Source organism: Meriones unguiculatus, chromosome 16 (genome assembly GCF_030254825.1).
Source record: "Meriones unguiculatus strain TT.TT164.6M chromosome 16, Bangor_MerUng_6.1, whole genome shotgun sequence".
In the NCBI taxonomy this organism is placed as follows: domain Eukaryota; kingdom Metazoa; phylum Chordata; class Mammalia; order Rodentia; family Muridae; genus Meriones; species Meriones unguiculatus.
The window spans coordinates 4,651,614-4,674,311 of record NC_083363.1 but is presented as its reverse complement, the minus strand read 5'-3'; the positions used below and the strand labels follow the sequence as shown (position 1 = coordinate 4,674,311).

Here is a 22,698-nt window from a genome sequence, read left to right as displayed (position 1 = left end):
GGTCACAGAGCCGGCTTTGCTGTGTAGTGCCTTTTCCTTTCAGCTACTTCTCCGTCCACCCCTGTTCCCAGCGGCCCCAGGTTAAGCACGCATGCTGCTCCCTCCCAGCTCTCGTGGACCTGCCCTGCTCCCTGGATGGGCACAACCTCTTCTGACTTGGATTCTGTTTTCTGAAGCCTTCATACTCTTGAATGAGTAGGCTCCTCTTGGCAGGGAGTTGGGCTCCTCTTTGAGCTGAGGCTGTAGAAGCTTTTCTGAGCAGGAAAAGCTCTCACTGGCTGTGCAGAGAGGTGGGCTCTCTATGTATGGCTTTGCTGTTGCTGTCCACCTGACCCTTGTTTCTAAGATGCACGGCCTAGAAAAGTTACCCAGCATGCATGCAGCTCCGGGTTCCATCCCCAGCACCACTGAGGCACATCTAGAATCTCAGTGCTTGGAGGTGGCTCAAGGTAGCCACACAGTGAGATATAGGCTAGCCTGATCTGTTTTATTTATTTAATTAAATGTATTGGGCTGGAGAGATGGCTCAGGGGTTAAAGAGCACTGATTGCTTTTCCAGCACCCACATGGTAGCCCACAACTTTCTGTAACTCCAAGAGCTGACACCCTCACACAGACATAGATGCAGGCTAAACACCAATGCATGTAAAATAAAAATAAATTTAAAATATTGATTTATTTTTGTCTTCCGAGAGTGGCCCTGGCCATCTTGGAACATGCTCTGTAGACGAGGCTTCCCTGGAACTCAGAGATCCCCCTGCTTCTGAATTCCAAGTGCTGCCTGTCTCTGTCTTCCAAGTCCCGGGGCGAATGTGTGCTCCACCATGTCCTGCCCTCACCCCCAGTTTAGATTCAAATGTATCTGATGCTTCTCCTTTCAGATCTTGGCATCTCCAGCCACTGTGCTGGGCTGGGTTGCCTTCTCCCGGTCTTATACTGTAGTTGTCACTTTACAGTTACTCAGCCCACATTATTGAATGCTACGTGCAGGGCCAAGCTGAGTACACACACTCACACCTTTGCCTTCAGCTCTCCCAGCAGCCCCAAGGACAGCCCCCATGTTGAAGAGTTCAAGACTTGCTAACAGAACTTCTGGCATCTGGCTTTTCCTGCCTCTTCCTAGCTGCTCCGTAGGACAGTGCTCAGCACCCCTCTCTTGCCCCCCGTTCTTACAGAGGCACCCCGTATTGTGCTATCTATACCTGGCCTACACAGATGGCTTTCTGATCCGGAGACAAGCCAGGATCCTTTGCCCTACAGCTCCTTATTGGAGAAGATTATTGTGTTCCACTTACCGTAAGATAAAAAACATGGGGCTGGAGAGTCAGCTCAGCAGTTACGAGCCCTGGCTGCCTCTCCAGAGGACCCAGGTTCAGTTCCCGGCACCCACATGGCAGCTCACCGCTGTCAGTACCTCCAGTTCCAGGAGAGGTAATGCTGTCTGGCCTCTCCGGGCACCAGGCACACAGTGCAGACACACAGACTCACACATGCACATTAATGAAAACATGTCTTTTTCACAAGGAGGATCTAGCCCTTGGTCACGCCTCTCTAGAATGTTCCCAGGAGCATCAGTGCTCGCCTCCCCTAAGGCTTCCTTGTGTACGCAGCCTTTTCCTGGGGACAGTCTCCCTGCTTGGGATTCTAAACAGTCTTGCCCATCACTCCCCACCCACCATGGGAGGCTCTGGTTGGTTTTTGCGTCCCCAGCCCTGGCACTCAGAAGCCCACTCACCCATTGCTTATAGGCCTGGCAGGAAAAGGTACAGATTGGCTACCAAGTGAGTGTCTATTGAGGACTTAGACTCCAGCTGGTTGGGGGCCGCTGGGGGCATGCACACTCTGACCGCACACTCTGCCTCTCTTTCTCTCCCTGCAGATGTGCAATGCTTTCTACAATGCCAACATTTTGGTGCTCATTTCAGGGTGTCACAGTGAGTTACCCTTCGCCCTGTGAGTGGTTGTATATCTTGTACCCTATGGGTTCTGCTTCCAGGTACTGACAGCATTGTGTCTGGGTTTGGTTTGTAGCCTCTGTGGTCAAGTCATTCGAGAAGAATAATTTCTTTGATGAAGGCATCACAAAGTCCCAACTCTTCCTCAGCCTCCATGATGCCGTGCTGTTTGCCTTGTCAAGGAAGCTGCCTGAGCCCTCGGAGTTAAGCATAGACGCAACTGAGACAGTGATACAGGAAACCTACTCAGAATCGGACAAGGTTGGGTGAGGTGGAACCTCAGGGCTGAGGGAGAAGTGGGGAGACAGGGGTATTTGATCTGCAGGAATGTGCCGGAATGTGAGGCGCTGAGCATGTTCTGGGGCCAACTGTTCAGTGGCAGAGACCTGAGCTGCCGAGGGCCCCCACTGCCACAACCTCTGGGAGTCCCATCCAGGACCCAGCCCCAGCCCAGCAGAGGCCTCAGGAGTCCATGCACAGCGCCGCCGGGGATAGTGTCACACCACGTGCTAGCTATCTGAACACCTCCCATAGACAGACTCTAGTGCCTCCAACCACCGTCTCCGGGGGGGAGTCCTAAGTCTGAGGAGCCAGGAGATGCGCCTGCCTCCCAGGACTTGGGTGATTGTTTACATTGTGAGTAATGAAGGACTCATTCATCATGACCAGATGCAAAAGAGGAAGACAAACACATCAGCAGTTTAAACCCTAAGTAAAGACCTGAATAGGTTTCAGGCTTCCCAGATCAGAGTCAGCAAGAAATGAAAACGCAGACAGGCACCTTAGTGCTCTCTAATGGTCAGGAATTAGTTTTCCGTCAACTCTTATTTGACCTATGATTTTTTTAATATGGTTTGCATTTTAATGACAAGAAAAGTGCTACCATGTTATTAAGTGTTTCTAAACTGTTTGGAGACTTAGAGAACACAGGTCTTCTTCGTCTCCCTCCTCCTCCTCTCCCCCTCTTTGCCTGGCTTTACTGAGATGTGTTACAGGTTATGTACCTCTTATTTTTCCAGAACAGTTTTCTCACTTTTTCTTTTTTTCCCCCGAGACAGGGAAGCTGTGTAGCTCTGGATGTCTTCTGGACTCAAATTTTTTTTAATTTTTTTATTTAACTTTCATTAATTACACTTTATTCATTTTGTATCCCCCCATAAGCCCCTCCCTTCTTCCCTCCCGATCCCACCCTCCCTCCCCTTTCTGCATGCATGCCCCTCCCTAAATCCACTGTTAGGGGAGGAGGCTGGCCTCAAACCCACAGATACCCACCTTCCTCTGCTTCCCAAGTGCTGGTCTTAAAGGCGTGCCACCTCTGCCTGGCTCAAGCAGAGGCTTTGTTTTTGTTATGTTTTGTTTTTGAGGGTCAAACAATCCTGATGACTTAATTGCTTCCTCAAAGGCCCCTCCTCTCATTCCCACTACAGTGGGTGCTGAATTTCAAAATCAGTCTTGAGGGCCACACAAATCTTAGCACTGCTCACCTCTGTTGAGTAAGCCTCCCCTCTCCCCGGCTTGAGAAACTGTTTTCACAGAGTATTTTATGAAGAGGCTTGAAGCTTCGGGTTTTGTTGCCTTGTTGCTGTGAGTACCACACTGTTTTGATCAGTGTGACTCATAACGCATTTGAACATTCGGTTGAGAAGTCTGTGACATCACAGCTCTAGTTCACAGTTTCCTAACTCGTTATTACCAGCATTCTTCAGGCTCTGTTCTGCCCTCAAACAGGCAAACTCCCTGTCAAGGTTTCCTTGAGAATTACCCTAAAATACAGAGGAAGTTGAGATGTGTATCTTTCCACTTTCCATTCTTTCTCTCCAGGGACGTGGGCTTTTAACATGCCAGTCACGGGGGGGCATCAGTCTCTCCCAAGACAAATCCAGATACGTTATGCTTCACCTGCTGTGTGTGTGTGTGTGATTTATTTTTAAAATACTGTTTCTTTTAAGTTGAATGTTGTCATGTTCAGTTATGTGTCTGTGTGTGTGGCCCGTGTGTGGGGATGCGCACTTGAGCGCAGTGCCCACAGAGACCGTCTCTGGATCGCATGGATCAGGAGTTATATCTTATGTCAGGAGTTACAGTTGTTAGTTAGCTACCTCATGTGGGTTCTGGGAATTGAACTCACATCCCTCTGGAAGTGTAGGACATGATCCTAACTGCTCTAAACCCTGGATTTTTGTTTCTGTTTATGTGTTTATGTGTGTGTCTGTGTCTAAGTGTCTCTACGTGGCAGGGGCAAGGGCGGGGGAGGGATTGCAGAGGCCGAGAGGGGACTTAAGATCCCTGGAGCTAGAGTTACAGGGATGGTAAGCTACCTGATGTGGGTGTGAGAACCAACTCAGGTCTGTCTGGAAGAGGTAGAGCTGTTGACTGCTGAACCGTCTGTCCACATTTTAGTTGTTGCTGTTGTGAATTGCTTTTCAAAAGACGTCTTCACTGTCTGGGCTTGAGGGTTCATACTTACAACCCACCCGCTTGAAGCTGAGGCAGGAGGAGCACATGACAGTTCCCAGCTACTCAAGGAGCTGAGGCAGGGGGAGCACTTAAACTCACAAGTTTGATATCAACCAGGACAGCAAAGCAGGACGCTCCTTGCCAATCTCAAACTAATAACAACAGTAAGAGATTTTACCTGCAGTAGATGCTCCAGTGGGCAGGCAGAAGAAAGCACCAGATTTTACAAGTTGCTTGACCAACTTTGTGACTTGTTCTACTGGTCATGAGAGGGTTCACTTTTAGTTCTCTTGGGTTTTCTTCATAAAAAAAAAAAAAAAATTACAAGGATGTCTAGAAGGCTCAGCAGGCAAAGCCACCCACCAAGCCTGTCAGCCAGGGTTCCAGCCCCAGGACCCACACAGTGGAGCGAGAGCTGGCTTCCACACAAGTGCCCCCTCACACAAGTGCCCCCCACATACAAGTACACACACATCCATAAGTATGTACATTCAAAAATAAATGTAATGTTTTTGCATTTTTTCTTGTTTGGGACTTTTTATTTTTATTAGTTAATTCATTTTATTTTTTTGGAGACAGGGTTTCTCTGTGTAGCCCTGGCTGTCCTGGACTTGCTTTGTAGACCAGGCTGGCCTGGAACTCACAGAGGTCCGCCTGCTTCTCCCGGTATCCACTGTGCCCAACTACATGTAATAGTTTTTTAATTCACGAAAAATAACACTCATCTACTGTTTCCTAGGTTATAATTATTTTTTAATTTTTAAAAATGTAACTTATTACAATATATTCACACTGTACCCTGGCTGTGGCCCCCCCCTCGTCTCCTCCCAGCCCAACCCTCCCTCCTCCTTCTCCCCCTATGCCCTTTCCCTGGTCCACCGATAGGGGAGCTCTTCCTGCCTTTCTCTCTGACCCTAGCCTATCAGGTCTCATCAGAGCCAGCTGCATGGTCTTCCTCTGTGGCCTGGCAGGGCTGCACCCTCCAGGGGGAGGTGATCAGAGAGCCCACCACTGAGTTCATGCCAGGGACACGTTACACTTCTTACTTTCATATTATGTCCTGTTGCTTAAATCAGTCCTCAGGACCAGGCGAGCAGGGGCGATAGGTCTCGCCTTGTTCCTGGGTTAGCGGAGAAACCTGTGGCCTGTCCGCTCCAGGGCTGGCAGCTGCTGCGGCTCCCCATGTTCTTTAACAAGCGCCATGCTGCTCACCTGATGCTCCTTTCAGGACTTACCTCAAGAGTTGGCCCTGAGGAACTGCAGAGGTGGCTCAGCAGTTAAGAGTACTGTCTGCTCTTCCAGAGGACCCAGGTTCAAATCCCAGCACACGCACATGGCAGCTCACAACTGTCTATAACATACATGCAGGCAAAACAACAATGCACATAAAATAAAATAAAATTTAAAAAGAGAAAAAAAGAGTTGGCATTGAAAGTGCCCTTCCTCCAGTCCAACATTTAAGGAGGAGGAGGCTAGAGGAAGAGCGGGTTTTATTACCCACAGGCATCCGGGCAAAGAACCCATGGTGGGAGGGCAAAGAACCCATGGTGGGAGGGGGATGGGCCTGCACATCAGAGGATGCTTAGAGCCCAAGTGTCAGTACCACACAGGTGGCCACAAAAATTAGGGGCCTATATCAAATGACCTATAGGGACAGTATAGGCAGAAAAGAAAAGGGCCCGAAGATCAAGGCCTGGGACATTTAAAAAACCAGCAGAGACAGAGCAGGCAGCAAAAGGCACCACAAAATAACAAGCTGGGAAGGAAGAAGCAAAGCTACTTCAGAAGGGGAAAGGAGTGAGCAGTGCAGACCGTTGTGCTGTGTGAGTTCGTGTCCTGGGGCACCTGCTGTGTGACAGACCCTGGGGACACCCAGACCCAGGCTCTGTCCTACACCAGGGAGCTTAGGGTCTAGCTAGGGAAAGGTGTGTCAGCATGAGAGGGCAGCTAGGTAGCAGTGGCCAGCCATCTTTGATTTGCATCTGTAAGAAGAACACGTGTGTGTGGGCAAAAGCCAGGTGCAGTGGCACACGCCTATAATACCAGCCCTCAGGGAGGCAGAGGCAGGCAGGTCTCTGTGAGTTGAGGCCAGCCAGGTCTACAAAGCAAGTCCAGAACAGCCAGGGCTACACAGAGAAACCCTGTCTTGAAAGAATGTATAAATATATGTGGACAAGATGGAAACGAAGGAGGCAGGCAGAAGGAACGGCTTAAGAAAAATGAGTAGAGCCAGGTGTCGTGGCCCACTTCTGTAATCCCAGCACTCGAGGAAGCAGAGGAAGGTGGATCTCTGTGAGTTCAAGGCCAGCCTGGTCTACAAAGTGAGTCAAGGACAGCCAAAGCCATACAGAGAAACCTTGTCTCAAAAAAAAATAAAAATAAAAACAAATAAATAAAAGAAAAAGAAGAAAGGAAGAAAGAAAGAAAGAAAGAAAGAAAGAAAGAAAGAAAGAAAGAAAGAAAGAAAGAAAGAAGAGTGGTAGTTAGGCAGATCCTGGTATCAGTAAGACTAGAGTCACGGGAGGCCGCCCAGCTAGAACGATGCTAAGGAAGGCAGTGAGTGAGAGGCTGGGCTGCACACACCACATAACCTACAGGCCCTTAGATGTCAGGATCATTTTGGGAGTTGGCAACTGAGGTCAAAAAGAGAAGCTGACTTATGAAATCCAGTCAAGCTTGAAAAGCCAGAAAGAGCAGAAATTAGGGGTTGACTGAACCCAGTGAGCAGTGGAGAGCTAGGAAACCAGGGCAGAGCTGACGTAGATCTAGGAGCTGAAAACCTGTTGTGTTCTGAAATTCCTTGACTCCTTGGAAATGAAATTTGTTGGCAGGTTTTAACCCCTTCGTGTGTGATGTATGTTGCAGAACGGCAATCTGAGACATAAGGCGGGTAGCAGCGCCATGGACGGTTCTCAGCATGTGAATCCCAACTACGGCAAGACCCGTAAGCCCCTTCAGGATGACTTGGACTTTGACCTGGACCCCATGCTGACTTCGGGGCAGAGCAGTGGGATGGCTCTCAACCTGGACCTGGACCTGGAGTCAGAGCTAGACCCTGAATCCGAAATAGAGTCTGAGGTGCAAACCAAGCCTGAGCTGGAGTCAGAGTTTGAGACAGATGCCCAGACAGAGCTTGATATAGAGGAGACGGAGCCAGAGCCAGATTTAGGGAGAGGGAAGAGGCCCCAGCCTAAGACCAGGACAAGGGCTTCCAGCCCCTGGCGGAACTACTTGAGTGCTTATCGCTTTGGGTCTTCAGGCTCCCAGTCTCGGGCTCCTCCTCACACTCGCTCAGTAGAGAAGAAACAGCCACGTACTCATCCGAACTCCTAAGGCAAAGAGGACGCGTGGTAGGTGAAGTGGAAATAGATAGCAAATCCTTCCTGCCCGTAGGGCATCACTCCACAGGAGATCTAGACCGGGCACCAGCCTTCAGTCTGTGACCCACCTCCTGCTGAACTTCCTCCTCTGGATTCTGGGGTCACATCTGGGGACAGTTGTCTCTGAGCTCTGTCTCCAGGCTTCCCAGATTTGACCTTCAGCAGATTTCCAGTGAAGGCTTCCCTGCACATACTCCAGGCCTCTGGGAACTGTATAGATTGTATCTAACTTCCCCTTCTCATCTGTTTCCCTTTCTCCAAAGAAATGAGGCTGGAATAAAGTATGTGACTCCACTTAACATTGAGAGCTCTCCTGCTTTTCTCTGTACCCCGAAACCCTGAGGAAATGTTGGATGAGAGGGCCTCCAGAAGGCAGCCAGCAAATGGAAACTGGTTAGCACTTGGAGCTGACATTCGAGCTTTTCTCAGCCTCTGGGTGCAGCCAGGCCAGAGGTGAGCCAGGCTTCAGGGCCAGAGCGCGGACGCTGCCCAGAGGGCACTTTCACCCTCAGTCTTCCCTGTCGTTCAGTGGCACCAACACAAGTGAATGGTGACATCGTTGGCTCCATCGACAGCTGTTCTTTCTTACAGGTCTTCCAAGCCAACGTGGAGCCAGACCTTCTGGTGGGCCAGACTTAACTTAAAATGTGTGATGGATGGAAGAGCCGGCTCAGCGGTTTAGAGCACTGATTGCTTTTGCAGAGGACCTGGGTTTCAGTTCCCAGCACCCACAATGGGTGGCGGCTCACACGTGGGTGTAACTCCAGCCCTCCCCAATGGCACTACATGCATGTGCTGTACATACAGATGAGCAAGCACACATACACATTGAGAAAAAATAGATAAGAATTTATCACCGACAAACCCCGTGGGCTAGGAAAAGTCATCCTAGTCTTATTCAGATCCACTTAAAGTTTCCTTGTTTCTCCATTAAAACTGTCTGGTAATAAGTTAAGCCTAGAAAAGGATCACAAAAGGCCTGTGGCCACAGATACACCAAACCTTACATTTTCCTTCCGGTCAATGAACAGGACTCCTCCTGCTTGGGTTCTTAGCCTCGCTTGTCAGGTGAAAGCTGCCTGGGGGCTACGGAGGTGGCTCAGGAGAGAGCTAGCACGAAGGCCTGAGTTCAGGTCCCCAGCAGCCCTGGAGGGTGGGGGTGACAGGAGCGGGAAGATGGCTGCCACTCCTTAGACTAGGCCACCAGACCAGCCAAAACATGCCACGCTCCAGACTCGGGAGAGACTGAGTAGAGGACAGATAGCCGGTGCCTTCCTCTGCCCTCCACGCATGTGCCCACACGCACTTGTACACACACATACACACACACAGCCCCAGTCATGGATAACGTGTTCTCTCGTTGCACAAGTGCTTGCTGGCCATCTGTTGCACCTGGCGACACAGTGTTGATTGTCACCTTGAGAGAATCCAGGAAACATGCCTCCTCCGGGGCCTTCCCAGAGAGGACCCCTCCGAGGGCAGGACCTCCCCGGAGTGGGCAGAAGCTTCCAGTGGACAACCCAGAGGCCGAGAATGTTGCCGTCTGAGCCAGCCTGTGCGCTGTCCCACCGTCCTCTGCTGCCCTCAGACTCCAGTGTCCTTGGCCTTCCAATATGGGCAGACTCTAGGAACTGCTGACCACCGAGAGGTGTCATCTCACGGACTAACCAGTTACAGTAAGATACACAGCCACTGTTGGCCAACCTGGCCCCTGTCAGGTAAGCCAGTCTAATATGTGTTCTTTGCTTGCATGCTTGCATGCTTGTGTGCGTGTGAGCACGTGCATGTGTGTTCTATCAATTCTGCTCCAGAGGATCCTATCTCATACAGAGAACCTGCCCCAAAATAATCATTATGAGGAGGTGGGTTGTCTGTTGGTTTTACGTCGCTGCAGGTTTCCTGGAGATGTTTTTAGCTCGTGGTTTTAGAGGTCAGAGTCCTGAGATTGGGCAGTTCCTTTGCCCTGCTTTCTGGCGAGGGTCTGGCGAAGGCCTGCTCACGCACAACGCCGCGTGAGGTGGAGCTTGTGTGGGCAGGAGAGCCACAGCTCCAGAAAGATGTCAGAGAACAGTGATGGAGGCGTTGGCTTTGTAACAGCTCACTCCTGGGAAGGCTCCAGTCCCTGCTGGGGACTGGATGACCCTCTCACAGGGTCACGTATCAGATAGTTACGTGATTCATAACAGTAGCAAAATTACAGTTAGGTAATTATGAAGCAAGGACATGATCTCATGCTTGTGGTCAACACAGCAGGAGGACCTGGATTAAAGGATCATGGTACCAGGAAGGTGGAGAACCTTGTTTTTGTTTGGTTTGGTTTGGGGATTTTGTTTTGTTATGTTTTTCGAGACAGGGTTTCTCTGTGTAGCCGTGGCTGTCCTGGACTCACTTTGTAAACCAGGCTGGCCTCGAACTCACAGAGATCCACCTGCCTCTGCCTCCCAAGTGCTGGGATTACAGGCGTGTGCCACCACTGCCCGGCTGAGAAACTGATGTTTCAAAGGGTCCACTCTGTCTTTACATGAGGACCAAGCTGGCACCACAGGAACCCGTGTCCCCCTCCCTCAGACAAGCTGGAGATTCATTCCTTTGTCACGTTTTCTCCACACGCTGACCCCGTCCTGTGTGCTAGGTACTGTCCCCTGGAACTGAAGATAAAGGATGAAGAGAACAGGCAACGATTACAAACTGTGATGCATGCCCGGGGAGATGGTGGCTGGGTCACAATCTCAGGGACCTGAGTTTGAATCCCAGAACCCATGTTGACAAAAAAAAAAAAAAAAGGCCGAGTACGGTGGCTCACATTTGTGATCCCAGTGCTGGGAGACAGAGGTGGGAGGATTCCTGGGGACCTCTGGACTGTCTGGCCTACCTGAGAGTTCCAGGCTAATGAGAGACCCCGCCTCAAAAAGAACAAGACGTGTGCACATATATACACGTAGATGCAGACACACAGACATATAATTAAAATCAAGTATCCCATCCCACGCACAGCTCTCACAGAGGCCGAGGAGAGCCACCCAGGGTCCCTTCTGGCCCTGATGCTCCCACCCCCAGCCCCTCTACAGCTCCCAGATCTGAAGTTTTTTCCCACAATCCTTTTCTCCATCACTCGGTTAGTGAACCCGAACTGTCAGGGGGGCAGCGAAAGCTGTGCCATCCCCTCGCCCTCGCCATCCCCTCGCCCTCGCCAGCCTCTCAGGACTCCTCAGTCTGCACCTGCCCTTCTGCTGTTGGTTCAGCTGTGACATCACACGTCCTCACTGATGTCTGGGCCAGTGCTGCTGTCTTGTAGTTGTGCGGGGTTTCCCAGGATGAACCCTGTCTCTGGAGGAGATCTAGGGGAGGGACAGGGTGGCACACAGGAACTAGGCTGACAGATGCCCTGACAAGTGTCGGTGAGAATGGGAGAGAGAATCGGGGAGGATGGACGGGCAGGACACACACCAGAAAGTCTGAAAACACCCCCCTCCCACTCCAAAACAGCGACCCTTACTCACTGACCCTATACACACGCCAAGCTCTGGACCAAACACCTTCTAAAGCTGAAGGTGTGTGGCTAATCCCCAGCCTTCTTCCAAGGAGCAAACACCCCTGAGTTCTCCCTGAGGCCTCTTAATTCTGCCACTTGATCAACTGTTTTAGTGTCTGCCACAGCCGGGGTTCAAGGTGAGTCCAAAATGTAACTTTCTAGGCGGCGAAGAGGGAAGAGTTGTGTCATCGAAGGGGAAGGGGAGGGTTGGGACTAAAGACACGACCCTGTTTGCATAGGATGGGGTAGACTGTACAGACGCGGTGTCTGCGCATTGCCCACTGCCTGTCTGTGAGACGGGGTGACTCTACCTTTATCCAGAGGAAGAGTCTCAGACGGGACTGTGCCCAAATGTCACCATAAGGATTCACACCCTGGTTGGCCTCCCACTCTGAAAGCCTCATCCTGTGAGGCCCCTCCCTTTGGGAGAAGATACCTTTGCTAGCCCTGGACATAGTTGCCTTCCTCCCTTCTTGTTCTCACTGGCCTGGAACTCATTAAGCAGCAGAGGCTGGCTGGCAGGTGGGCCCCAGAATCCATCTCTCTCTTCATCCCAAGAGCTGGCTGTCCTTCCTCTCCTCCTCCTCCTATGTATATGGGTCTTGTTGTTGGTTATTAATATTTAATATTGATTTATCTTTTAGTTAAGCAGTGGTTATTCCTAAACGAGCTGTGTACCCTAATCACCACACAGAGACTAGGATTTATTTAATTAACCTAGAGCACAATGCTGGGCAATAGTTACTCCATTCTAAACCTCCAAGCCCGCATAGCTTCCTCCCATTCAGATTTCCCACATTATACTTGCTTTTAGTCATATCTTAGGTCTGGTTCATCTCTCCTGATGTTTTCCTGGTCCTCTCCTCTTGGATCTCTTCTCCCACTCACTTCTTTCCCCTCCCGTCCGGACCAAGATGTCCCACCCTGTCCTCTCCATTGCTCAGCATTGTGGCTGGTTGTCTTATTGACAACACAGAGAACAAATGGTGGCGTGTTTACACAAACTTGAGGAGACAGGTGATGCTTAGAATAAACCTAAAGCAATGTCGGGACTGAAACCAGCCGGGGGGTGGGTGGGGGTTGTAGAGAAATCAGCATGTGAATGAACAAGGGTAAATTGTGTACATTCCACAAGAACATTTTACCAGCAGGGTCTTTTGGCTGCATATAAGGCTATGCACTCTGCACCACATGCGTGCCTGGGACCCATGGAGGCCAGGGACGGACACTGGATTCCCTGAGCAGAAGTGAGGGCACCAGGAGTGAAACCCAGCTCTCCTGGAAGAGCAGTCAGCACTCTTACCTACCGAGGTATCTCTTCAACCTTAAAAAAAAAAAAATAAAACAAACAAAACCCCATGATTTCTGGGGATGGGACTCAACACAGAGCCTTGTGCTTGCAAGGCAAGCGTGTTCCTGACTGGACCGTCCCGCACCCCAAATCAGTACCTAGATGCCTGTGGCCCCAGCGTACACAGGCAGCACACCTCCTCCTGTCTCCCCAGCGCTCACTGAAGGCCTCCTGTGAGTGAGCAAAGGCACCTGGCTGCTGCAGAGCTGTCACTCCACGGATGGCGGGAAAGACAAGGCAGCTCAGCTCAGGAGCACAAGGCTCAATGTCGGGGTCCGCGCTGTTTGCGAGTCCAGTGGCTTCCAGTCATGGATTCACTGCGTGATTCAACGAGGGTCTCTTGGAGCTGTCAGCTGGCGGGCATTATACAGACAGAGTGCTAAAAGACCTGGGGTGGGGGCTCATGAGATGGCTCAGAGGTGAAGAAGCCTGCTGCCAAGCCCGAAGATCTGAGTTCAATCCCCAGGACCTACCTGGTAGAGGAAGACTACTGACTCTTACACGCTCCTCTCTGAGTAGACACGGGGACACGGACAAACATTTTAAGAAGGACGGTTTGTATATAAAAATACATACTTATATATAATATAAAATATATATATGTTGGTCAAAGTGGCACACACCTTTAATCCCAGAACTCAGGAAGCAGAGGCGGGCAGATTTCTGTGAATTTGAGGCCAGCCTGGTCTACAAAGTGAGTCCAGAGAAGTCAAGGCCACACAGAGAAACCCTGTCTCAGAAAACCAAAAATAGAGATAGATAGATAGATAGATAGATAGATAGATAGATAGATGGATGGATGGATGGATGGACAGATGAATAGATAGATGGATGGATAGATGGATAGATTTATTGAGGGCATACAAACCACACTCTGTGAGTGGGACTCAGAGAACAATCTGTGGGATGGTTCTCTCCTGCCACCATATGGGTTCCCGGGTCACAAGTTGGCAGCACCCACCTTTACCCGCTGGTCTATCTTGTCAGCCCAGTGATGGCCTTTCAAACACCCACTCTACAGATTACCAGGCAACGCCTGCCACCAGTGAGGCCCATTGCTCCTGGAACTTGTGCTGGAGACAGAGGCTCCAGCTCCCCAGGCGTGTGCTTCGCCACAGAGCCTGCCTTGCTGCCAGCCCCTTTTATAGCCCCCACTTTTTATTCTGAGACGGGGGCTCTCAAAGTTGGGCAGGCTGGCCTTGAACTTGCAACCTTCTTGCCTCAGCCTCTCAATTAGTAACACCCCAATTAGCCAAAACCCCATTTACGATAACTGGCTTGAACACAGCTTGGTGCTGGCTAACAAAGTGTAGGGCAAAGTCCACCTCCATTGTCTGCAGCCCACTCTGAGGCTGACAGAACTGTGACTCTGGGACCTGGGTCAAAAAGACAACAGTCTCGGACCTCAAAGAACTGACACCCCGGGTCCTGTCAGAGCTGCGTTCTGCCCGTGCCTTCTTCACGCAGAGTGAGGCCGGCAGGCGTCATCCCTAACCAGAAAACAGACAAAACCTCAGAGCTGGGCGCGGTCAGCTCAGGTCTCTGGGCCATGCCCTCTGCTGCCTCTCACCTGCTTCCCCCTGCCTGTTTCTCCTGTTCCTCTATTCCCAGCCCACCCACCAACGTCCCTCCATCTCCGCCTTCCCTCCAGCCCTTCGCCCAGGCTCATCCTCCTCTGAGACAGAGCAGAAAGGTCCAGGCAGCTTGTGTGCTCTGAGCTCCTCAGGCTCACCTGCCAGGGAGACTCCAGAGCTGCTATGGGTGTAGCCACCTCCTGGACAGGCTGGACCGGCTAGTCTCCGCTCTCTGCTCCCCTTCACCCTGCTAGGCCTGGGAGGCTGCCTGGAGCCTGTCCTAAGAGGATATGCCGCCGCCCCCTTCTGACTTGAGGTGGGTTCCGGCAGCGGGAGCCTGAGAGGGGAAAGACACCGGGCGCTTGCTTCCCTTGTGCTTCTCAGAGGGCCCAGCTGCCGCCGTGGCTGCAGTTGTGTGAGCAGAGCATCCCCAACGAGCCAGCCCGGCTCGGCCACCCATCCTCAATAGCCAACCAAAGAGCTAAGTCAGCGGAAAGCTGCGGAAGGAGATTTAGAATCTAGTGCGCGCACCCTGCGGTGAGAAAGGAAGAGGCCTGTGACCTGCCGGTCTTCTCTGGGGTCCTGATGCGAGGTTTGGCTTTAATGGAGGTCCCCGGCCATGCCCAGCTACGCAGTCCCGGTCAGTGTGGTGTGGCCCCGCCCATCGCTGACCCAGGGCTGTCCGGGCGCCAGTCTCTCCTGCGAGGTGGCCTGCCGCTTGTCAGAATCCTGTGAAAACGTCTTCCTGGGAGACAAGTTCCCCCTCTACAGGCGTCAGGCTTGTCCCTCTCCCAGCGTGAGATTCCTGGGGAATTACAATTCCTCGTAGACCTTTGTGTCAGTAACCCGATGGCCACAGGGAGGGGCGCAATCCCCGTCTCTGTCTGTCGCCTCTCTCTGTCTCTCCACACCCACACCCACGCACAGGATTTCACGTAGTCCAAGTTGACCTCAAGTATGCTACGTAGCTGAGAATGACCTTAAACTGTGGTCCTCCCACCTCTTCCTCCAAGTGCTGGGATCACAGGCATGCGCCAGCACACCAGGTTTGTGGGGACCAAACCCAGGGCTCTCTGTGTGCAAGAGCCTGTCTATAGTATCTTCACTGCTGCTGGGGCTTTCGTTACCACGCCCCCTCCCCCCCTTTTAACAGCTTTGCGATGGACTGAGACACAAGGAGGACATGGCCACCTACAAGGGAAGGAAAGGAGCTGAGGGAGTCTCCTTCCAGCCCTCGGGAGAAGCCAATCCCGCCAGCATCCGCATCCCAAGCCTCTAGCTTCCTGAGTTTCTGCTTTGATGCCATGGCCGTAGCTTGTTCTACTGACTCCAGAAAAGTAACAGACTCTCTCAGTGTTCTGGAGAATGGCTCCTTTCCTGTCCCTCAAGGTCACAAAGTATCTCCATCTATGTAAACTGTGGGATTTTCCTATCCAGAAAGCATTTTCTGCTTACAGCTTCAGTTTCTTTGTTGTTTATATCCTCCAGCAGGATGAAGGCAAACCACAGGGGACTTGCCACTTTGGAATTAGTTTGTATTTAGTGTAACATGTTGTCGGCCTCAAGATAAAGGCCAACCAAGGCTAGTAAGTCAACTCCTGTGTCAAAAAAGAAAACAAAAGCTGAAACAAGCAAACAAAAAAAGATAAAGAATGTAGCTGGGTGCGGTGGCAGGCACTTAGTACTCAGGAAGCAGAGGCAGGAGGATTGCCTGGAGTTTGAGGACAGCCTGGACTTTGTAGCAGAACCGTATCTCAAAAGACCAGTAACAATGAAAGGACAGTGACTGTGAGACTTGAGGACACAAAAAAAGTATGTTCCGGTTGTGCAGGCTTAAGTGATCAGATTTAGAAACTGCCTCAGAAGTGTTGGGGGAAGACTACAAGAACAGTCTTTACAAGTATGTTACTTGTAGAGGAATGGGATTTTTTTTTTCCAGAAATTAAATTCTGACACCGCCCATGAGCAGCCAAAAATATGATGGCTTTTGCTGCCTGAATAATTCCATTTTAAAAAAGATTTGCAGAAAAACAGCTGGGGGAGGAGGCATGTGTATCCAAGAGGCAATGAATGCCAAAAAAAAAAAAAAAGAAGAAGAACAGCACACCACTCTTTGAGACAGGGTCCCAAGTAGCAGAGGCTAGCCTTGAACTGGCTATGTGGCAAAGGACAACCTTGAACTTCTGATCATCTTGTTCCTGCTTTCCCAGGGCTGAACTTACAGGAGTGTACCACCTCAGTTTTATGTAACCCAGAGCATCTGCTTGCTGTAGCCACTGAGACATGTCCTCAGCCCCAATAATTACTACTATTAAATAATTTCCAGAAAGTTAAAGTCCAGAAAAGACAACCTTTTTCTGAACTGACAGCAACGAGCACGGGAAGGTCTGATAGTTACATGGTTTACACAGTTTACAAATATAAATTAAGAAGCAGAAGTCAGGTGGGTGGACTCGATCACCTTTAATCCCAGCACTCGGGAGGCTGAGGCAGGTGGATCTCTGACTTCAAAGGCCAGCCTCATCTACAGAGTGAAATCCAGGACAGCCAGGGCTGCACAGAGAAACCCTGTCTTGAAAAACCAAAACAAATCAAAACAAAACAAAAGAAAAGCAGTACTGGAAGTAGCTTTTTCTAGGATAGGAGGCGAAGGTACAAACTTACATGAAGATTCATAGAGACCTTAGAAAAAGTGTGGAGACCCTAATAACGCCTATGGAACAAGAAGGAAAAAAAAACACATGAGGGGGAAAAGATAGACAGATGACCAATTCTGGGAAATCAGTTCAGTGAATTTTATGTGGCCGCTGGAAGAGATTCTCAGCTGAGTTGTTGAGCATGTGGTCAGCAAGAAGCAATGGGCAGCAACACACACACACACACACACACAGGCCTGAGGAGGCCAGGTGTCAGCTCCTAGAACTGGTGGTGTCAGCTGCCATGTGGGAATCAAAGTCTGGTTCTCTGCAAGAGCAGCCAGCACGCTTAACCTCCGAGCCACCTCTCCAGCCCCCTGGTCATCACTTTACTAAACTGCTGGGGGAGGGGGGAGGGCTAGTTGGTCCTGGAAACCTGACCGGGATGATGAAGGAATGAAGACAGGCACACTGAAAAAACCGGGATCAGGTGAGCAGTGTCCACAGTGGCAGAGGGCACCCACCACGCAATTGAAAACTCAGAGTGTTGGTTCCGCACAGCACAAGGACAGGTAGGTTAGCTCGCCTCGAAGGAGGTCTCTGCAGGGGAGCAGTCTCAGGCTGTAACACGGGGACAACGTGGTCCTTGGTATGCCTACAACTCACATTCACTCAGGACGTGATCGGCTCCCCAAAGGGGTTCCCTGGGCTAGTCTCAGACTCTAGGACATCAGGTCTTTTCTGGCCCTGTTATCCTCCGAGTCTCAAGTTTAAAGCAGAAAGCAGTTTTCTTTGGCTAACAAGGGCTGGCCTCTTTCACAATCAACCCAGAAATGCCACCGTTCAGGTTCTGTGGAGCCGGAGCCGACACAGGTGATCTGAATTTCCAATCAGGCACACCCACCTTTCCAGCCCCACCTCTCCCGTACCTGCTGTCATTCTTGGCCCCAGTCTCCACCCACAAGTTTCCAGCCTGGACATTTTTGCTCAATTGATTTTTCTTTTGGGAATGCTTGCTATCTCCTTCTCCACCTATGAAAATCCTACACCCTTCCCAGCACCCACATCAACAGCCGGGTTGGACTGATTCACCTACTTGGCTCACGAGGTCGCGTCCAGGGCCCCCAGGCTTGATCTGTGCTCTCATCTTCCTTTCCCAACCAGTTGACTACATGTCTGCCTTCCCTCCTTCCCTCCATCCTCCTACTTATTCTGCTTGCATGTAAATGTGTGTGCAGTCTGCATAGAAGTATTATGTGTCCCTATGTGTGTAAGCACAGTTGTGAGTGGTGCATGCGTGCGTGTGCCTGGGCATGGGGAGGCCTGAGGTTGTCTCCTCCCCTTTATGGAGGCTCTCACTGAACGGGAGCTTGCCACCTTAGCTAGCTAGCCAACTTCCTCCGGGGTCCTTTGTCTCCAGCAGGCCACTGCCCCTGCCCAACACATTTATGGGTTCTGGGGCTCCAAATGCCAGGTGAGTGCTCTACCCACTGAGCTATCTCCCGAATGGGAGTTCCACTTCTTGTAGAGCAGGGTTTTGATGCCCTACCCTGTCCAGCTGGAAGGTAGACATATGCCACATGAAAAGGCTTCAGTCGACAACAGAATTCATTGATGGCAGAAGGGTTTGGGTTTTTTGTTTTTTGGTTTTGTTTTTTTTTTTTTTTTTTTTTTTTTTTTTTTTGAGTCAGGGTCTCTCTTTATAGTCCTGGCTGTCCTGGAAGTCACTATGTAGACCAGGCTGACCTTGAACTCCCAGAGGCCTTCTTGCTTTTGCCTCATGAGTGCTGGGCCTAAAGGCATGTGCTACCACACTTGGCCTGGTTTTGTTTTTTTTTTTTTTTTTAAGATTTACTTATATGTGTGTATGTGTATACATATGTATTTAAATATATATTCACACATATATAGTGTGTTTGTGTATGAGAGTGCAGTCGCCTACAGAAGTCATGTGCCAGATCCCCTGGAGCTGGAGTTACAGCTAATTGGGAGCCACAGGAAGTGGGTGCTGAGAACCCAACTGCAGGCCTCTGCACGAACACTGTTCCTCACCATCTCTCCTTCATCTGTTCATCTTGAAACATGGTCTCACTCTGTAGCCCAGACTGGCTTGGAACTTGCTCTATAGCTGAGGACGCAGGGGGCTTGCAGCAGTCCGGTTGCTGGAACAGCACAATAACCCTGGCCTACCTAGTGACTTTGTAGCCATATTCTGAGTAAGTGTACTCTCTGATGTCTGCACGAGGACAAGGACAACGTCACCGTGTGCCACCTTTCTCAGAACATCCTCCTGCTATCTTTAAAATGTGCAGGGGTCAACTTGACCACCGAGGTTGGCAAGCTGAGGCCTGAGCATGGTTTTGAAAAATCATGATAAAAAAAAAAAAGATCCAGTGCCTGTAAGTAAATCTCTATAGAAATATCCACAGCCTATGCTCTGGAAGAAATATTGGGGTCCGGAGAGCCCCAGGCGCCACTCTCCCGCCCATCTCAGCAATAAATACGTGCTGCTCCTACTTTACTCTAAGGGTTTTGATGCCTGAAAACCTGGGCTTGGACACCGAGATTCTGCGCGTACATCCTTCTCCAGTTTCAATCTTTGTGTAATGGGGATAATAACCACCTTCGTCTGCGGTTGACACCAATATCAAATAAGATCTTAGAAAAGTGTGGAAACACCCTGTAAATCCTATGATGGACTGAAAAGATAAAGTGGTAAAATGAGAAAACAGAATTTTCATTCACCCCCTCCTTAAAGCTTTCTTTTCAACTTCCAACTTTTTGAGAAAATTCAGTTTTTGCTTTTTTTTTTTAATTTTTGTTCTTTTTATTTAATTACGGGGAGGGGAGGGGTTGTTGCATGCCCTATGGCTCCTGTGGGCAGGTCAGCGACAAAAGGGTGTGGGAATTGGTCCTTTCCATCCGCGGTGGGGCTCGGGTCGTCAAGCTTGGAGATGGGAACCTTTACCCTCTGAGCCATCTTACCGGCCCAGATTTTACTGCTTTATTTTGAGTCAGGGGCTCATTATATAACCCTGGCTAACCCAGAACTTGCTATCTACACCCACGTGGCCTCGAACTCGCAGAGATGCACCAGCTTCTGGAGTGCTGGGATTAAAGGCGTGGGCTGCCGGCCCAGGTTTTATTTTTAAAAGACGACAGTGGCACATGCTTCCTCCCTCCAGCCTTTGTTCTGTACGGGTCCACGCACCACTATAAATTCCCATTTTCTTTAGTGTCTTAATTGGCCCTTACAACAGCTCAGGAAGGAGCTGGGACGTGTTCTGTCAATCCGTTTTGCAGGCGGGGAAACTGAGGCAGATCCCAGCCGACTGCGGGGCTCTGACCTTTCTCAGGAGGTTAGGTTTTCCTCAACGCCCTGTGCGCTACGGCCGGGCCACCACAAGCCGACCCCGTAGGAGCCACGACGCCGTCCCGCATTCGCCGGTCACCTGCACGGCTCTCCCGCACCCCCCGGGGCAGGTGGTAGGCTCCGTGCGCAGTGCGCAGGCGCGCGGCGCCGTGCGGGGCGTGGCCGGGCGGGCCCGGAGGCGGGGCCTGCGCGCGCCTGGAGGGAGAGCTGGGATTTGGGCCGCGGCGGGAGCCCGAGTCGCCGTCACTCGAGTGCGCAGGCGCCTGGCGGTTACCGGTCTCGCCATGGAGCGGAAAGGTGAGCGGCGGGGCGGCCTCCGCCACGAGGAGCGACGGCAGCCCCGGGGTGGGCGCCGGGCGCCCGTCCCAGCGGCTGTCGCGGCCCCCTGAGGCGGCGTCGCCCTCGCCGCTCGCCCCTGGGCCGCCGCGTCCTCGGGCGCCCGGCGTCCCCGCCCCTCGCTCCGCAGCCCCCGGGGCCGGGGCGGCGAGGCCTCATGGCCGGCCCGAGCCCCTGCGGGCGCGCCGGGCCCGGCGGCCGCCGTGCATCCCGGGCGGCCGGCCCCGCGCTCAGCCGGCATCCGCAGGCCCCGCCGCCCCGCGCTCTCGCGCCGCTCCCCGCCTCCCTCCTCCACCGGCCCCTCATCCATCCCTCTCTCCCGCAGTGCTCGCGCTCCAGGCCCGAAAGAAAAGGACCAAGGCCAAGAAGGACAAAGCCCAGAGGAAGTGAGTCCCGCACCCCAACATCCCGCCCTCTGCGTCTCCCCGGGAACCACCTCGGACGCGCACGGGCTCCGGGCGGCGACCCCCACCCCCCCAGCCGCATGGCTTCTGGGCGGCTGCTGCTGCTGCACGTTTCGCCCCCCGGGAGCCATGTGGAAGGGCGCTGGGGTGCCGGGCCCGGCTGGTTAGCGGCTCCCCGGGCCTGCTGGGAAGGCCGGGACCCTGCCCGGCCCGACCCCCCGACTCCAAGCAGGAAGCCCGGGTGCGGGCCGGCGGCCGGAGCTGGTAATGATTACCTGGCCGTCTGTGAACTCTGCTCTGCCTTGCTCCGCGGCGTCGTGGCTCGCCTCCCACGTCTGTCTGCACGCTAGGCCGTCAGGGAGTCGTTGAATGAGTTCTCCCTGTTTGCTCTCGGCGCTGCCAACTTGGGGAGAGGAGGGCGGTCACCGCGCCTTCCCCGGGCCGGGTTAATCTACTTGCCGAGTCTGGCGAGGCGCATCGCGGTCTTCCGGGCGAGCGGGCTGACCGCGTCCTGCGCTGCCGGCGGGGGTGCCCGCCAGGTCCTCAGCCGAATGGACTGGGTCACGCCTGGGTGATTCTGCCTCGGTGGATCTACTGCCACGTTGTCCGATCTGATGTGTAATAGTGGTGGGGGGGGAGTGTGCGTGCAAAGAAAGGGGGCACAGCCTAATAGAAACGCGCCGGGGTGGAGGGCTTCGTTAAGTAAGCCTAGTTTTTTTTTTTGTTTTTTTTTTTTTTTTTTTTGAGACAGGGTCTCACTGTATAGCCTTGGCTGACCTGGAACTTGCTGTGTAGACCCGGCTGGGCTGGAACTCAGAGAGATTCGCATGGCTCTGACTCGGCAGTGGCTTAAAGTCATGCGCCACCTCGCCAGGCAAGCGAGCTTAGAGGTTAGCTTTAAAAACGATCTTGTACTAACATTTAGTTGCAAAAGGTCCTCCCGGTGGTCTTACAAAGTTCTCTGCCTGGAGCTCGGCTTGAGATGCATTGTTCTCTGGAGGTTTCCATTTGTGTTGTGTTTGGTGCTGTGCTCCATCCAGCTGGATCTGCGCTGATGTAACGCACGGCAGGGCTTCCCGGGTCGCCGTGCTGAATGGCAGGCCCAGATCCGAGTGGGTTGGGTGTTGTTTTTGGAGGCTCCCTAATGGTTAGGGAGGGCATGCAGTGACTTCGCTGAGTAGGGCCAGAGTGGCAGGTGACTTCACCTATTGCTCCATTTTCTATTGTGTGTCTTAGGAATTTAAAAATTTTTTTATTTTGCAACTAAGCACTTGACCAAGGTGTGGGCAGTATGACAGCGCTCGGGTTCTTGTGTCATTCAGCCATTTAGGGACTGACTGGGACTAGTTCTCAATCCCACACTGGCCATGTGAATGTTTTATGACATGGTTTCTGACGGAAGGAGGGAATGATTTTATTTTACTTTTGTTTTCTTTGTGTAGCCCTGGCTGTCCTGAACTGGATTTGTAGACCAGGCTGGCCTTGAACCCACAGAGATCCGTCTGCCTCTGCCTCCTCGAGTGCAGGGGTTATAGGCGTGTGCTACCGTGCCCGGCAAGATGATTTTATTAATCACTTAGAAGAGTTCCCCCCATTTTATTTTTGGTTTTCCTCTGTGTAGCCCTGGCCATCCTGGAACTTGCTTTGTCCACCAGAGGTCTGCCTGCCTCTGCATCTGGAGAGCCGGGATAAAGCCTGCA

General features: G+C 51.9%; 2 protein-coding genes and 1 long non-coding RNA gene across 5 annotated transcripts in view; 2 read left to right on the top strand and 1 right to left on the bottom strand.

Annotated features, from left to right (window-relative positions):
- Slc26a8 (solute carrier family 26 member 8) overlaps positions 1-18,457 on the top strand; it is a 64,467-nt gene extending 46,010 nt beyond the window's left edge. The window contains exons 17-20 of one of the 3 annotated variants that reach the window (XR_009586687.1): positions 1,880-1,934; positions 2,032-2,216; positions 7,278-9,510; positions 12,476-18,457. Coding sequence is in view for 1 of the 3 variants with exons in the window: in XM_021633496.2 (XP_021489171.1) it covers positions 1,880-1,934; positions 2,032-2,216; positions 7,278-7,745 (708 nt within the window). In the remaining 2 variants the exon portion in view is untranslated. Of the gene's footprint in view, positions 1-1,879; positions 1,935-2,031; positions 2,217-7,277; positions 11,305-12,475 lie in introns of those variants that run through there. The other 2 variants (XM_021633496.2, XR_009586688.1) reach the window with 2 other exon arrangements.
- The window catches only part of LOC132648319 (uncharacterized), a 43,918-nt gene extending 22,234 nt beyond the window's left edge, over positions 1-21,684 (bottom strand). Inside the window, exon 1 of the long non-coding RNA XR_009586689.1 lies at positions 21,274-21,684. This is a non-coding gene — a long non-coding RNA (uncharacterized LOC132648319). The remainder of the gene's footprint in view (positions 1-21,273) is intronic.
- Srpk1 (SRSF protein kinase 1) overlaps positions 20,399-22,698 on the top strand; it is a 36,206-nt gene continuing 33,906 nt past the window's right edge. Inside the window, exons 1-2 of the mRNA XM_021633434.2 lie at positions 20,399-20,555; positions 20,920-20,980. Coding sequence (XP_021489109.1) covers positions 20,543-20,555; positions 20,920-20,980 — 74 coding nt within the window. The 5' untranslated portion in view covers positions 20,399-20,542. The remainder of the gene's footprint in view (positions 20,556-20,919; positions 20,981-22,698) is intronic.